Source organism: Acanthochromis polyacanthus, chromosome 15 (genome assembly GCF_021347895.1).
Source record: "Acanthochromis polyacanthus isolate Apoly-LR-REF ecotype Palm Island chromosome 15, KAUST_Apoly_ChrSc, whole genome shotgun sequence".
NCBI lineage: Eukaryota > Metazoa > Chordata > Actinopteri > Pomacentridae > Acanthochromis > Acanthochromis polyacanthus.
Genome location: NC_067127.1, coordinates 12,536,639 through 12,553,778, shown reverse-complemented (window position 1 = coordinate 12,553,778; position 17,140 = coordinate 12,536,639). Strand labels below are relative to the sequence as shown.

Here is a 17,140-nt window from a genome sequence, read left to right as displayed (position 1 = left end):
AGTCTTCTTGGGCTCACATGGTAAATCGTTTAAAATTCAAACTTGACATTCAGTCCAAGGAAACTGGAAACTGCAGAGCAACAGAAGAACCAACAATATCTCCTGTTTTCTCCTTTAATGAGTCGACTCTTCTGGTACTTTCAGACCAAAGAACTACAGACTCTTCACAACCTGCTCAAACTCTTGATTCAGGACCTCACTACACAGGTCAAGAAGGTTTCCTTCTCATTTCTGCTCTGAAGCTCACCTTCTCCTGCTCAAACTGCTGACAAATGTTGCTGCTGCTCTAAAGTCTGGTGTCCAGAACTTCCTAAAAACTCTTAAAGTCTCTTCTGCTGCAGGCTGCTTTGTAGAATTGTTACAGAAAACCTCACTAAACCACATGGAGGGGCCTCAAGATAGTCGTCCAAATGAAACCGTACCAGGCTTTGCAAAAGTTCTGTTACACTCGGTTTCATGATCGTTAGAGACGTTTACATGTCGGAGTGAAAAATTCTGAAGAGTGACATTTATACAAATTTGGTCTCCGGTGAAGAATGATGAAGATCTTTCAGGTCTTCACCATTCTTGAAGACCTGAAAGATCTTCACCATTCTTGAGCCTCTCCGCAACTCTTTGGACGGTCATCCGGCTGATGTTCAGCTGTTTGGCTATGTCAGACTTGTTGTGGCCAGCACGAAGGAGAGCAGATATCTCAACTCTTGACTTCCATCTTGATACAACTTCACCGGAGAACAAATTTTTATTAATGACACCTGCCTATAAGGTAGAACTTTCAGTTTGTTTAATGGAATTTTTCATTCCGACAAGTAAACGTCTCTAAAGATCATGAAACCGGGTGTAACAGAACTTTTGCAAAGCCCGGTACAAACCCAAACTAGCACAACCCAAACGCTAAAGTCTCCTGCAGCCTACCAGAGAACCTCTTCAAACAGAATCAGGACAGGAACTCTTACCTTCTAGACAACCAGCGTTGGTTCACAAACAAGAATACAGAATGTGTCTGACCAAAAACCTCTAAAGACTCACTACAGCCAAGATAAAGACACAACTCAGCTGCAACAAATCTACTAATCACTGCACACATTAGCACCATGTGCTAACTGTGGCTAAAGACCCACATTTACCAAGACAACTGTCCAGTACAAAGCCCTGAAACACACCAAGAAGCACATTAAAGACAATTTTACTGCTGGAAGCTGCAAGTCAACAGCAAAAGAACAAACTAAAGCAACAGAGCCAAACCCAGTTCAGTGAAGAGAAGCAGAGGAAATGTTTGACTGCAGACATAAAGCAGGAAGACAGTGAGTTGCTCAGGTGTTCCTGATAACACCAAGCAGCCTCCTGGACAGCCAATAGGAGCACAGCTTACTGGAAGTCCAGAGGGCTGGCTTAGTGAAGTAAATTTAGTTTAAAGTTGAAGCAGAAAGTTCACAAAGAAAGTTGAAAACCACCTTCTGATACCTGAAACCTCGGAGTTTTCACACATAGAATGTCTGAACATGTCAAACTGGTTTCATAGTAGAACCGTCATTGTAAAAACGTCATAGTATGGTGTGTTGCTCAAAAAACATTACAACCGGCTGTCTGGGGTCACCGAGGAGCAACACATAAACAGGACAAACGCTGGTTTCCAGGGAGTTAAGAGGCTATTCATTGGAAAGAGTAAGTTTACAACAACACAACATGTGAGCAGAAAAATCACAAAGTCTGTCTTTAGTTCAGCTGAAAATATTAGCTTTTGTTTTTTCACTTGACCAAACTTTCCAGGAAGTAGATGAAGAATAATTAAAGCTCTCAGGTAGAAGTCCAACTTATTTTGGATCCTTGTGGAGAGTTTAATCTTAGAGTTTGTAAAACTGTTGAGTTTTTAGAGTCACATGGATCATAATAACTGAGTCCTGAAATAAAATTGCAGTTGTGGATTTCTGTCATTTAGTCTGGACTAAACAAATAACAGCAGCATAAATCTCAAACATCATTATGAGGAGTCTGGATTGAGGTTTCTCACTTGATAATGATCAAAACATGAAATTTAGGTTGGTTTAAAGGAATATTCCACCTTAAATCTTTGAATGTTGACCTAAAAGGTTGGTTTCAGGAAGTATTCCACCTACAAGGTCCTCACACATCCACCTTAAAGGAACATTCCACCAAAAATCCCTGGACATGCACCTAAAATGTTGGTTTAACCGAGTATTCATCCAAAATCCTCAAAGAGACCTGAGGGGCTGGTTAAAAGGAATATTCCACCTAAAACCTCAACTGGGGCAGTATGTGTAGCTGCGACAGCAGAAAGAGGTCCTCTCTCAGTGGAAGAACAACGTCCGAGTGTCAGCTCCCTTTCTGCTCTTACCTTACTCACTAAACTCAAATGCCAAGGAAGACTCCAGTTGTTGACGTTTCCTGCTGCAACCTTCTCTTTTTCAGCCTTCTTCCACGTTCGATCACTCCCAACCCGGTTATGTTGACTTGTCTCTTGGATGTCATTTGAGGAGGTACTACACACGTGGACAAAATTGTTGGTACCCCTCAGTTAAAGAAGGAAAAACCCACAATTCTCACTGAAATCACTTGAAACTCACAAAAGTAACAATAAATAAAAATTTATTGAAAATTAAATAATCAAAAACAGCCATTACTTTTGAATTGTTGATTAACATAATTATTTAAAAAAACAAACTAATGAAACAGGCCTGGACAAAAATGATGGTACCTCTATAAAAGATTGAAAACTATTTGACCAGAGTGACATGATTAACTCAGGTGTGTCATTTAATTGACATCACAGGTGTTTCCAAACTCATAATCAGTCAGTCTGCCTATTTAAAGGGAGACAAGTAGTCACCCTGCTGTTTGGTGAAAAGGTGTGTACCACACTGAACATGGACAACAGAAAGCGAAGGAGAGAATTGTCCCAGGACATCCGAAAAAAAATTATAGACAAACATCTTAAAGGTAAAGGCTATAAGACCATCTCTAAACAGCTTGAAGTTCCTGTGACAACAGTGGCTCATATTATTCAGAAGTTCAAGACCCACGGGACAGTAGCCAACCTCCCTGGATGTGGCCGCAAGAGGAAAATTGATGACAAATTGAAGAGACGGATCGCTCGAATTGTATCCAAAGAGCCCAGAGCAACCTCCAAAGAAATTAAAGGTGAACTCCAAGGCCAAGGTACATCAGTGTCAGATCGCACCATTCGTCGTTGTTTGAGCCAAAGTGGACTTCATGGGAGACGACCAAGGAGGACACCACTGCTGAAAAAAACTCATAAAAAAGCGAGACTGGAATTTGCAAAAATGCATGTTGACAAGCCACAAAGCTTCTGGGAGAATGTCCTTTGGACAGATGAGACCAAACTGGAGCTTTTTGGTAAGGCACATCAACTCTATGTTCATAGACTCAAAACCAAGCATACGAAGAAAAGAACACTGTCCCTACGGTGAAACATGGAGGAGGCTCAGTAATGTTTTGGGGCTGCTTTGCTGCATCTGGCACAAGGTGTCTTGAAAGTGTGCAAGGTACGATGAAATCTGAAGACTATCAAGGCATTCTGGAGAGAAATGTGCTGCCTAATGTCAGAAAGCTTGGTCTCAGTCGCAGGTCATGGGTCTTCCAACAGGACAACGATCCAAAACACACAGCCAAAAACACCCAAGAATGGCTGAGAGAAAAGCGTTGGACTATTCTAAAGTGGCCTTCTATGAGCCCAGATCTGAATCCCATTGAACATATGTGGAAGGAGCTGAAACATGCCATTTGGAGAAGACACCCATCAAACCTGAGACAACTGGAGCTCTTTGCTCATGAGGAGTGGGCCAAAATACCTGTTGACAGCTGCAGAACGCTCATTGACAAATACAGAAATCGTTTAATTGCAGTGATTGCCTCAAAAGGTTGTGCAACAAAATATTAAGTTATGGGTACCATCATTTTTGTCCAGCCCTATTTCATTAGTTTGTTTTTTTAAATAATTATGTTAATCAACAATTCAAAAGTGATGGCTGATTTTGATTATTTAATTTTCAATAAATTTTTATTTATTGTTACTTTTGTGAGTTTCAAGTGATTTCAGTGAGAATTGTGGTTTTTTCCTTCTTTAACTGAGGGGTACCAACAATTTTGTCCACGTGTGTAGGTGAATCATTGATTCCATCATCATCGTCCCACTGATTTCACCATCTGTCAGCTAAATATGGAAACTCTGGCTTCATCACAGAGCTGAACAATGACCTCTGGTGATAAAGAAACATTGACCCCAAAATGACCGAACATGCATCGCGTTAGCAGTCACAACAGCATGAGTAGATCAGAAATGTGTCGTGATTTGTTCAGAGGACTGCACCATTTAGAGTGGTTGACCATTTATCTCCAAGTTGACCTATTTAAATCTATTGCAAACTCGACTTTGCAATCATGTCTGTATAAGAACAACTTTTTTTTGTCCAGTTTTCCTCCTATGTATTCAACTTCTGCCTCACACACATCCAACAATAGTTGTTTAGAAACAAACTAAGGATCAACTAACCATTTTTCCCAAAAGATTTCTAACAAACTATTGTTTCTTTGGGGTGTTTTGAAAACCCGGCTAAAGTGAATTCAATAAGCCATAAATGATTTGAGCCTAATCCAATACAACTTTCACATTCAATTTTTTTCCTCTCTGCAAATCCTGTTTGATCTGTCCGTGGTCGGTTCCCAGAAAATGTAATACGTGGATTATATCCGTGTGTCCTCAGCAAGACAAATGATGTAGAAGTCTGAAATCACATTTGAAATGTCTTTTCACTGAGGTTGTGTAATGGTTTTCTATGATTTACCGTGAGTTATCATTTCTCTCAAAGCCATGAGTAAACAAACAAATCTAGTAAAGAAAACTTGCCTGGTTCCACATCACCACGCCGAGGCTGACATTTAGTTCATCACTGTTTATTGGAGGAAGAAAGTGCACCATGAAACAAAAACAGTATGAACATTCATTGCTTGGATCAGGTGGGAGAGGTTGCTAATCAGTTTAGCTTTCAGCACATCACTATAATTTCTGAAATCAGAAAATAAGTAGTATTCTATTAGACAAACCTGAAACGTAACATGCTCGTGTGTAGGAAACATGAGGGCTCGTATAGCAACACCAGAATCCAGCTGCAGAACAAATTAAACAGGCTGGGGAATTTGCATTTTGTTAACTGAACTTCTGCTGTGGTCTTTGCGGGGTTACATGCACGTCTCTAGGCGGCTTAAAGAGGCTGCTCAGAGAACGCAGTGTAACTCTTCACACGTGCAAAGAAGAAGGGTGTGTACATCCTGTCCAGGTCAAACGCTGTGACGACTGTCTCCCCGGTCAGCCTAAAAAAAACAATCAATGTCAATTTTCAGATAAAAAGTAGAAACAAATTTTTGCTTTGTATCAATATTGCTACACCTCTGCCTTACTTGTAAGTGATGTGACAGGAGTGGTGGATCCACACCAGCTTATTGGAACTCTGACGCCCCCCAGAGGACAGATGCAGTCCCACATGGAAGCTGTGTTCAGCCTCTTGAGCTGGGTTCCGCCTGCAGAACCGATTCTTTTGAAACTCGGTTTTCTGTTAACAAATAAGACCGTTTATAAGTTGAGCGACACCCTGACCAGGAACCAAGAAGTCTCCTGTTACTCAGTAAAATGTAGTTAAGGAATAGCACATTAACGCATATTTGAATTTCAGCCTGCAACTGCAATAAATGAAAGGCATATATGCATAAACAAATATTTCAACTGCATGTCTGATGTGATTTTTTTGCACATTGTCATTACATTTACAGTGTTTCCCCTCCCATAGAACCGACGAGGCGGGCCGCCTCGGTGGTATAGGCCACCGCCTCATTAAAATTCTGCCGACATTGCCGCCTCACTGGTCCGCGGCAAAAAAAAGTGCAGTGCAAAACCCACCGGACCGACGAGACCGTCCGCGGGGGGGTGCGCGGCTGTGGCGGAGACGGCCCGATAGTATATATAATTCCCCCCCCCCCCCCCCCCCCCCCCCATCGCTTTTCTTAAAAAACATCCATCATGTGCGCTTTCAGTAGAGGCTGCAGGTGAAGGAAATGTCCACTGCTATTGTTAGAGATCCAAAGGCAACATCGTATTTGTGGTGATTTGAAGAACGTACGACGGCCACTTATCTCACCCCACAAATGCCCCCCCAGTGTTTCCTCACCTCTTCCTTTTTCTTGCAGACAACAGCAAAAACTTTGGTTTGATTGTCCGTCTCCTGTGACAGACGGAAATGACCGAGCAGGACAGAATCCATCCTGTGTAATGAAACAAATTTCAACAATTGCGAAAAATGCAGGCACTTGGTGTGTGAAATTACTTTTGATGTTGTAATGTCTGTTCTGGCTGAGCAAACACAAGACTATGCACCTGGTGTTCCTGGTACGCAAGCGAGGAACAACAGACAAAGGCTCCTCGGGGGTGGTCAGCATGATGACGTGGCCATCAGGGAAGAACCGGAGATACCTGCGATAGACAACAAGGTCAATACTAAAGCTTGTGCAAATCACTATAAAAAAACTGAACTTAGATCATTCATTTACCTGTAGTACTCGACATGGTGCCAAGCCCTGTAAAATCCATCCAGTGACTCTTCCCCTTGACGAATGTATGATGTCTTGCTGATGTAGACGCCTATGAAAGGAAAGTGAAACATTTAGTAATATGTGTAGTAATAACAGACAGTAGAAGATGATTTGCCAGAACACTGGCAGCAGCTTTGGCCAGTATTAACTTTTAAAAGCAACATTTATATCAGTTCATCATTATTTTTGCTGCAAATATTACGCCAGTTTTCAAAGTCGCATCTGTGAAATTTAATAAACAAAAAAAAGCACTCAGAGAGTATAGGACTTGGTCAAAGCTGCTCAGTCGATCATTTGTGATCAGTTGCATAATTTCCAACGGATGAAATCTTTAATAAAAAATGACCTTATGTTGAGCACAAACGTGTGCTATGCATGTGTACGATATGTACAGACACCAAATAGTGTATATGTAGCAGGAATTGATGGGACTCGGGAACACCCATCACAATGTAATCAATTGTTTCTTGTATGATTTCTGATATATCCTGATAAGTCCACAGTGGTCAGTTTTTAGCAGGATTACAATCAGAAACAGCAGCCAGGATTGTTTCAAGATCAAGAGTTTCCACGTAAAACTCAGTTTGCATAAGAGTGAAAACAGGATCATGGAGTATGATTACAGAAGGTACAGTGGAAACTATTCATAAGTTCAAGAATGAGATGGGTTCAATTTGCAGAGGACATACACAGGAAGACTGCATCTTTTGGGGATGTGTCTCATCTTGGAAGGAGTTCAAATTCAGCCTACGTGGATCTGACTGGATAAAGTTTGAGAGGAGAAGAAAAGGAGAAGAACTCCAACCAGACTATGGGTTAGGGTTAAGGTTATAGGTTGGTGTATCAAAGTGTGGGGGTGTTTTTCTTATAGTGCTGCAGCTAAACTTGTATTTAGAAAATCAAAGTCTAACATGACATTTTAGATCACTATATGTGCTTAAAAGGTTTTGCCTTGGATTTGGATTTGCTACAAATTATTTCTTTTGGGATTTTCATGATGTGGAAATATAAGATATGTAAAAGAGCTGGTCTCAAACTACAAAAGAACACATTTTTAATTGACAGTTACCATCAAAACGAACACGTGGCCTTTGCAGAAACATCGCCCTCCAGGATTTGAACAGTCCTAGCTTGGTGCAGTTCCGTCCCCACACTCTTAAACAGGCTAAACGCCAAATCTCAGGATCCCTGGAGAGAAATAAAATTGGAATAAAGAAAGACTGAGTTAATCAAAGCCATATGCAGTGAACTGGTTTTTAAAAATTGTGCAGCAAAAACCTGAGGTCCCCAACTGTGTGATCCCAAATCCCCAAATCTGACAAGGCAAAACCCGAGCAAAAACATAACAGTTGTCACAGATCTGATGTGTTGTGACAGTGGGGCTGACCTTGCACAAATGTAAAACCCACGGCAAACCAAAGACAGCTGCTCCAGGGCTCGCATGTCCAGATCGCTCGACACAACCCAGCGAAATATGTACATCAGGATCTCCCGTGGCAAGGCTGCACACAAATGTAACAGGAAACAAATCAGGCATACAGCAGACACACAGACGATTAAATGATTCTAGACACGTTTACGATTTTTACCCGAAATGTGCACCTGAGTCATTTCAAGCTCAGGATTGCAGATCTTTGGAAAGGCGCTCTCCAGTGTGAGCTGCTGCTCGAAGTAGGCAAGTAGATCCTCGATCTCACCATCAGCATCACTATCCTCCATGCTGCAAAAACAATGCCATATTATTTACGTGACAGACTTAAACAAGGACTATGGAAAAACTGCATTTCCTGTAGGTGTGGATAAGCCAGTATAGATTTCAATCCAGGTTCGTGTTTATGGCATACAATCACAGTTATTTCATTCTTATATTTTTCATCTCTTAAATGTTTCAGAGATGAAAAATATTAAACTTTTCATCATGTGACAACATTTTTTGCCTCATGCTATCCATTATCGCTACTATTAAAAAACAAAAAACACTGCAAGAAGGACTTATTGTTTGCAAAACAGACCAACTCTTCTGTGTAAAAACGTGTTTAAAGAGAAAATTATTTCAGTGAACAATATACATTTAGATTGAGTTGACAAGAGAGGAGAGGAAATCCAAAAACGAAACCCAACTTACTAGTTTCCTCCAACTCGGTCTGCATCAGGAGGACGGCTGTAGTTGACTTTAAATTCGATGTCAGGAACAAGCTGCATAGCCATGCGATAGAACTTGATAGCTGCAAATAAAATCATCAGAATATGCACAGATTAGGAAATTAAAAACTGCTTTAGTTTGTCACAGAAATTACAGAACTGACTGAAATAATTTGCATGTTTCACTTCAGATGACTGATACTATAAATAATTTTGTCATTTTTAAAACAACATAGTGCAGCAATTTTCTGTTCTGGTATTTCCAAAACAATTATTTTTTGTGATTAACTGAACGTTTCATTTTGATCACCACGTATTCTGCATACACACCTTCATAGAAAGCTCCATCCTGCTCTTCCTGAACAGCTCTCATGAACAACTCTGTAGCCTGAGGGAAGAAGACTCGCATTAGTGCTTCAACAGCACCCACATTTCAACGACAGCACTCTACAGTACACAGAAGTGCACCACTTGGAGAAATCGCATCACCACTTACCTTTTCTTCCCGAGCAATGTCTTGAGTCCTCTTTAGACCTTTGGCTCGCAGCACTCGGTCACTTGTACCGCTTGCTCCAGAGTTTGGTTTGAGTTCAGACATCCACTGAGCTCTGAAAGCGTTGAGCTCCACCTGCAACACAATTAAAACGTTAAACACAGTTTGTCTCCACTGAAGGAGTGCGCCTCTTTATCTTCAGAATCACAAAATACCTAAGACTAAGCTTTGATGAAAAATCTACTCCAAATTATTCCCTTTTTTTAGCGCAAAAAAGCACATTCTGAAATTGTTCACATTTAAGGAATTGTCTTCTTATAAAACATTATGAACATCCTGAAATTTATTCAGAAAAATAAATTGAATTTCAACATTATGCCTCAGTTTATCATTTAACCATTACAACTTACAGATCACAGGCACAAAAAAGCACAAAACCGTCAAAGATATCTGGAACTAGATGATATAGTGTTTTACCTTAAAAACAACAAAAACAAGACAAAATATTTCAAAAATGAGACACAAAATGACAAAAGCGGAAAACAAAATGTCAAAAATTGACACAAACGACAAAACAAAACAAAAAAAGAGATAATAAATTAGACAAAAAAGTTAGAAAGTGACAAAGAAATGGACAAACGACAAAAATGACACCAAAAATGACGAAAGCAAGAAACAAAACGACAAAAAATAGACAAACAAGCGCGAGAGAGAAAGGAAACGTAAAACAACAAAAACATGAGACAAATTAAAAAAGTCAGACAAAAAACAACAAAAAAAGACTAAACATTACAAAAACGAGACACAAAAGGACAAAAGAACAATGAGCAATATAGTATTTTACTTTATCAACAAAATAACTTGTTATGGACTAGAATTTTTTTACAAATTTAAAATTTGCTGTTAATGTCGTCTCTGTAATTTTTACACTTCACAAAATCAGACTGGACCCTCTGGTGGCCCCGTTTTGGCCCGCAGGCCACATGTTTGACACCGCTGCTCTATGTACACTACTGGTCAAAATTTTTGAGACACTTTCTCATTCAAATAAATGAGAACCTGCCTCCAAACTTTTGACCAGTAGTGTAGTTTGGGCTGATGGGCGCAATAGTGGAATAATGTAATGCCCCTGAAAATCCAGTGAGCTGCCAGTGTTGGAAACATACATGCAGTCTGAGGTAATGAGCTTTAAAAAGGAGTAATTTACAAGTATTTAGGCATGCTACATTCTGTACGGCAATAACGACAGATCACACTTGTGCAAAGTTCAGAATACATGATACAGTCTCAGCCACAGCAAGGCTAATCTGACACTGTGAAATTCTTATCAAGTAAAAATTTGTCTAGTCAGAGCACAAAGTGATGCTTTAAACTAATAAGTTTAGAGTTGAAATTATGTGAGTGAAGTTAACAGACATTTATAATTGGTCCAGAACTCCATAAACAGCGTTTAGAGAAGTATTTTACTTTTGTTTTACAAGGAACTTTCTGTTTTCCCACTAAAAGTTAAAAAAATTAAACAGTGAAATGGTACAAAGAATTACTAAGCTAAGAGGGAAGTGCACTTCCCATTAATAAGTCAACACCTTCTAAATGATAAAAGAAAGTATAAATTATTTTAGGTCCATGGAAATGTCCTCACCTGGAGGTTTGGGTCATCTGAACTTTCATCTTCATCCTCTATCGTACCACCAATGTCTGCATTTTCTTCAGCCTGTAGAGGAATTCAATAAAGCATTACTTAAAAGTTTATTAACTATTTTTCAAAGACAGCAGGAAAAAAAAACTGTACGTTGTAGTATGATTTTGAGAACTGAACAGTTGTTTGCTGCAACAATTTGTTAAAAAAATTTATTCATATCAGTTTTGTTAATCACTTAATCGTTACTGTCCCTCATCGAGGGAAAACATGAAATATTCACTGGACTTCCAGCTCTTAAAATTGAAAGATTTGCTGCTTCTTAGTTTTTTTCTGCTTGTGAACTGCTAGACGAATAGATCGCCTGGGGTGAAATAAACTTATTGCAGCTTTACCGTTGTATCCGTGTATACAGCAGCCAGTTAGTAACAATATTATTTAGCACAAGATAAGATCATTTGTATCACACTTATATTGTTTTTCCAACTGAGAAAACTTAAAAGTAGTTTTGTAGTGTGTCACAGTTCTGAAAAAAATCTTGGGGGTTTTGTTGTTACCAAATATTCTTATGTAACAACAAAAACCCCATCTTGCATTTTACCCTCAATTGGATGGATCTCTTGCCATAAATCAGTTTGGCCGTAAACGAAACTTCAGAAAACTGCAGTGGATGCAGTAAGGCTTGCCTAATACCAAGCCCTGCACCTGCACAGCAATTTATGTCACCTCATTTATACATTCATTCATTTTAATGTTGAGACATAGACACAATGTAGAGTCAGGCTGATTTAAAACATATTATCGAGTAAAGGACAAGTGTAGACTTGTGGAGGACAAGGACAAGTGGAGATCAAGAAGCTACAAAATATGACAGGTTAGTTCACTAAAAAAACTAAACCAGTACAACTAGTCATTATTACAAAAAAAATGCTATTTTTTTCTAGAAACATGCTGTAAGAAACAGGTTCTACAGTGAATTAGGTTCATGATCTTGACACTTTACCAGTTTTTTTGATGCACTGTTTACACATTATAGTGTCTGTAAAGTGTGTACACATTGTATCAGACCGCTTTGCATAAGTAAATTTAAATGAAGTTTTTTCTTAAACTCTACATTATCTGTTTATACAACATTTTTTAAAGATTGTACTGCTTGTTATAATGCATTTAGGTTAATATTGCAGATTATATTAATAATATTTGCAATGCACATTTATTTATCTTAATATGCCTTGTTTTTGTCGTCTTTTTCACAGTGTAGTTCTGCTTGGACACTTCCTGTTTTGTGCCTGTGGTGAATATGCATAAAATACTTGTATTAATACTTAACTGACAAACACACCTATATCAAAAACATGTAATTCTTGCTGCAGGAAATAAAAAAAATAAACATGAAAGTGAGTGGATTATGAAATCAGCTTATAGTAGAAATCGCCCAAAAATGAAACTTGACTTTGGTGAAGTTAATAACATGTTGTAAATACTCAGTTAGCTAACGAGCATAACCATAAGTAGCTTACCACTATGCTAACGATACCGCAAGCACACCATAAACAAAATTAATCTGCTATAACGCCATGCATATGTATCGCTAATTTAAATGATTTGTAGCTAAATTCAGTTCACAGCTAAAGCACTTAAGGTCTGGTGACGAGTTAGCCTCTGGAGGACACGTCAACAGGCTGAACGACAGGTAACCAGGTGTCGTTAGCCACGTTAGCCAGCTAGCTAGCAGCCTGACATGTTTCCCTGCGAACAAGTAGAAGAAGACGGCGACTCACCATGACACCTTCCAGTAGGTTTACTTTTAATTTTCAAAAGGCGGTCCACTCTACCGTTTACAGTTCACGGTCGGAGAAACGGACGACACAACGGACATATTTACGAGCTCGCAGGAACGCAGCCATTTCGCTGGGTGGCCCGGAGCGTCAGTGACACGGAAAGGCAGCAGGCTGGTGGAGGTGGACGGGGAGGGGAGAGGAGAGGTGCCCCGGAGGCTCCGTGAGTGGGCTAAAAAAAAAAAAAAACAGTTTACCTGCCCCTACTCAACCACAGGTTCATAAAATATGCTATAAATGAAATACTACATTTAAATCAATGTACAAATCGAGATTGTCAATGGACGGCAAAAAAAAAAAAAAAGTTAACGGTGAAATTGTCACATTTTCTCAACAAATAGCATTTGATATATATATATATATATATATATATATATATGGGTTGTTCCCTGAAGGTTCTTGTTCTATTTGTTTGCCCATTTATTTGTTTTGTTTGCCCATTTATTCGTTTATTCAAAATTTTATAGCAAATTTGTCCTAGTGCAATATTGACTGTTCAGTTTTTGATAACATGCAATAAACTAAAGCATGGACCGATAGATAGATAGATAGATAGATAGATAGATAGATAGATAGATAGATAGATAGATAGATAGATAGATAGATAGATAGATAGATGAACATTCTAGCTAAAATCGTGTTCACGATTGTTCAAGAATAACTGATGACTGAGGTCCATAAAAGTTTTTAGCAAAAATTTGACAGAGAAGCAAAACCACAATAGCAGCAGCTCGACTAAGAGAAATCCAGTATTAATACACATCTGCTTTCTGTACTGGCACCAGTTCAAATGTCTGCAACAGCATTAAAACTGCAAAACAATGAGTATTACACATTGATACTGAATATTGTTGCTGCTAAACATAGTGACAGACAGTGATCATTTCAATATGCTTCTGTCATCTAATGAAATACTGAGAGTGTAGTCTCTGGGTCTGCAGACGTACTGTACTGTCCTCCCTATGAGTTTTCTGATTTTCACTGGTAGACCGCTAGCTAATGCTGTGATTCCTCAAACCCGAGGCACAACTTTTCTTGTTACTGAAGATTCTCTTTATTATCACCATAAAACTGTATCAAAGCACAGATTGCAAGCAGAAATCAGAACATAACCAACATACACTGCTCAAAAAAATTAAAGGAACACTTTTTAATCTAAGTACTGCATCAAGTCAGTCAAACATGTGGAATACTGATCTGGTCAAGTCAGTAACAGAGGAGGGTTTTAGTCAGTTTCAGGTGCTTTGGTGTTCATGAAATTAACAACAGATGCACTAGAGGGGTAACAATGAGACAACCCCCAAAACAGGAATGAGTTTACAGGTGAAGGCCACTGACATTTTTTTCCTTCCTAATCTTTTCTGACTGTTTTTCACTAGTTTTGCATTTGGCTAGGGTCAGAGTCACTACTGGTAGCATGAGGCGATACCTGGACCCCACAGAGGTTCCACAGACAGTCCAACTCCTCCAGGATGGCACACCAATGCGTGCCATTGCCAGAAGGTTTGCTGTGTCTCCCAGCACAGTCTCAGCAGCATTGAGGAGATTCCAGGACAGGCAGTTAGTCTAAGAGAGCTGGACAGGACTGTAGAAGGTCCTCAACCCATCAGCAGGACAGGTATCTGCTCCTTTGTGCAAGGAGGAACAGGATGAACACTGCAAAAGCTCTACAAAATGACCTCCAGCAGACCACTGGTGTGAATGTCTCTGATCAAACAATCAGAAAGAGATGTAATGAGAGTGGTCTGAGGGCCCAGCATCCTCTAGTGGCCCCTGTGCTCGCTGACTGGCACCGTGGAGCTCAGTTGACATTTGCCATAGAACACAGAATTGGCAGGTCCACCACTGGCGCCCTGTGCTTTTCACAGATGAGAGCAGGTTCACCCTGAGCGCATGTGACAGACATGAAAGGGTCTGGAGAAGCCGTGGAGAACGTTATGCAGCCTGTAACATTGTTCAGCATGACCGGTGTGGTGGTGGGTCAGTGATGGTGTGGGGAGGCATATCCATGGAGGGACGCACAGATCTCTACAGGCTGGACAACGGCACTCTGACTGCCTTTAGGTATCAGGATGAAATCCTTTGACCCATTGTCAGACCCTACATTGGTGCAGTGATCCTAGACTCCTTCTGGTGCACGACAATGCCCAGTCTTATGTGGTAAGAGAACTCATGCAGTTCCTGGAGGATGAAGGAACTGATACCATTAGCTGGCCCCCACGCTCACCTGACTTGAATCCAATAGAACATCTTTGGAACATTATGTTTTGTTCCATCCAACACCATCAGGTTGCTCCTCAGACTGTCCAGGAGCTCAGCGATGCCCTGGTCCAGCTCTGGGAGGAGATACCCCAGGACACCATCTGTCGTCTCATTCAGAGCTTGTTTCGACATCGTCAGGCATGCATACAAGCACATGGACCCACACAAACTACTGAATACCATTTTGAGTTGCTGCCAAGGAATTTCAGCAAGATGGACTAGCCTGCCACATCAGTTTTTCACTTTGATTTTGGGGTGTCTTGAATTTAGCCCTCCTTGGGGTTGATAATTTTCATTTCCATCAAACAATGTGGCATCTTTTCATTCCTAACACATTATCCAGTTCATATCAATGAAAATATCCAGTTTGTTTTTTCCCCACATTGAAATATGATGTGTTTTCAAAGTGTTCCTTTAAATTTTTTTTGAGCAGTGTATAATCACACAACAGAAAAAGCTAAGTCAAACAACTTAAGTGCTTACAGACAAGTACTGTCCAAGGCCACAACAATGAAATAAGACAAAATCCTCTTATGGCCTGACCAACACCAAAATTTTATACAAATATCCCCTGCTTTAACATCATTTTCTACAGAAAAATTGGTAGATGGCACTGCTGCACACGAAATTCTGCTATACTCTACTCCTTCCCACACTACGAAATTGCTTAGCCCAGCTTGATGAGCGAAACAAAGAACCAGAGGTGTTGACCTGGCTTCCAAACTCCCCAGATTTCCAACTGAGCATCCGCAGGATATACTGCAATAATTCTGATTAACAGTGATGCCACCCTGCATCCTAAAGACCCAAAGGTCCACTGCAAATGTCCCAAACATCACACACAAAACGACATCACTCGAGGTCCATGTCCATAGTCATAAATGTCTCTAAATCATATGTGGACATTTACAAATACAAAAAACATACAATAAATGATGCAAACTAGCATCCTGTACCTGTCAGTGACCAGATTTCTTCCCTATACCTTCTATGCTTATTTTGTGTACAATTTTGTGGCAGTGCAAGCCTGTTTATGTCCCCTAATATTGGTGTAAATTATGGTAAACAGCCTCTGTAAAATATTATGCAGACTCGCAGCAAAAAATGTGTAAAAGTATCACAAAGTCTGCATCAGAGCCCTCATTGACTTGATTTGGGAGGTGGACAGCCCTGAACCCTCATGCACTCAAGGGAACACACCTCAGAGTTTGAGGAGATTGACATTAGACCACAGACTTGCAATCAGGCAGAATAAAGGGGAACAACTATGTGGGTCATTCAAACAGCTTTCTTTGCAATCACAGGCTCTGAAAAGAAGGGTTATTTCACATGCATTAATCAAAAAACTTCCCTCTCGTGCACTACTTCTGGCATTGCTGCTGCTTTACAGCACTTTAAGTTATGGTTGTCTAATGTAGTTCCAGTGAAAAATTCATTTCTGTAAATGAAATAAAAGACCACAAATCCATCATTGTATGACAATATCTTTACTTTAAAAAATCAGTTTTACCAAAGCATTAATAATAAAGTACCTTTGGAGGTAACTGTGAGAGTATTTTTGACAATGCAGTGTAAAAAGACGACATCAACTGAATAACTTCTTACTAAACATTTTTAATAGCATGTAGCATTGGTTGGCAACCCAGATTATTGATCACTTCTAGTTACATCCCTTAAATAGAAATACAAAACAGTAGTGCAAACTCTGCAACAAACAAAATGAAAAGAAGAAAATGTAATACATACTCTGCCAATATTAGACAAAATTTTCCAGTGCAACTGTAAGCCTCTGTGTGCATGTATCCAGTGTCATTGTGTAAGCTGCAACACTGGTTAAAGAATCTACACTGTGGCTTAAGAACTCAGTGAACAGAAAACAAACTAAAAGTATATTTAAAACAGACAGACAGACACACAGAGCTTAACCACTGAAAATGAGGAACTCATGTATAAAAAACAAACTCATACTTTGGCTTTTGAGCAGGGGCTGTTAACCATTAATGGGACCTTTCAGCTATGACAGTTCATTCATTGGTATATTTACAGCATATCATCTTCTCCACCTCCATACATGTCAGCCAATTTCTTGAAGCGGGGGCCCCATTCGTTGAGGTAGTCGTAGTCTTGGTCCCCGCTGCTTGACGA

The 17,140-nt window shown here is 39.8% G+C and overlaps 1 protein-coding gene across 1 annotated transcript; it reads right to left on the bottom strand.

The window, feature by feature from the left end:
* Positions 1–4,916: 4,916 nt before the first annotated feature.
* fbxo9 (F-box protein 9) lies at positions 4,917–12,866 on the bottom strand. The gene is made up of 13 exons (XM_022205321.2): positions 12,677–12,866; positions 10,899–10,970; positions 9,260–9,391; positions 9,094–9,151; positions 8,747–8,846; positions 8,211–8,341; positions 8,009–8,123; positions 7,691–7,809; positions 6,580–6,670; positions 6,407–6,502; positions 6,201–6,294; positions 5,437–5,588; positions 4,917–5,349 (listed from the first exon to the last, which is right to left on the bottom strand). The coding sequence occupies exons 1-13, from the start codon at positions 12,677–12,679 to the stop codon at positions 5,241–5,243; spliced, it is 1,272 nt and encodes a 423-aa protein (XP_022061013.1). The 5' UTR covers positions 12,680–12,866; the 3' UTR covers positions 4,917–5,240.
* Between the last annotated feature and the right edge of the window lie 4,274 nt (positions 12,867–17,140).

Coding starts and splice junctions, on each gene's coding strand:
- fbxo9 (XM_022205321.2), bottom strand. Junction 8,342..8,746: donor GACCGAGTTGGAGGAAACTA/GTAAGTTGGGTT, acceptor TTGTTTTTGCAG/CATGGAGGATAGTGATGCTG. Junction 8,124..8,210: donor GACTCAGGTGCACATTTCGG/GTAAAAATCGTA, acceptor ATTTGTGTGCAG/CCTTGCCACGGGAGATCCTG.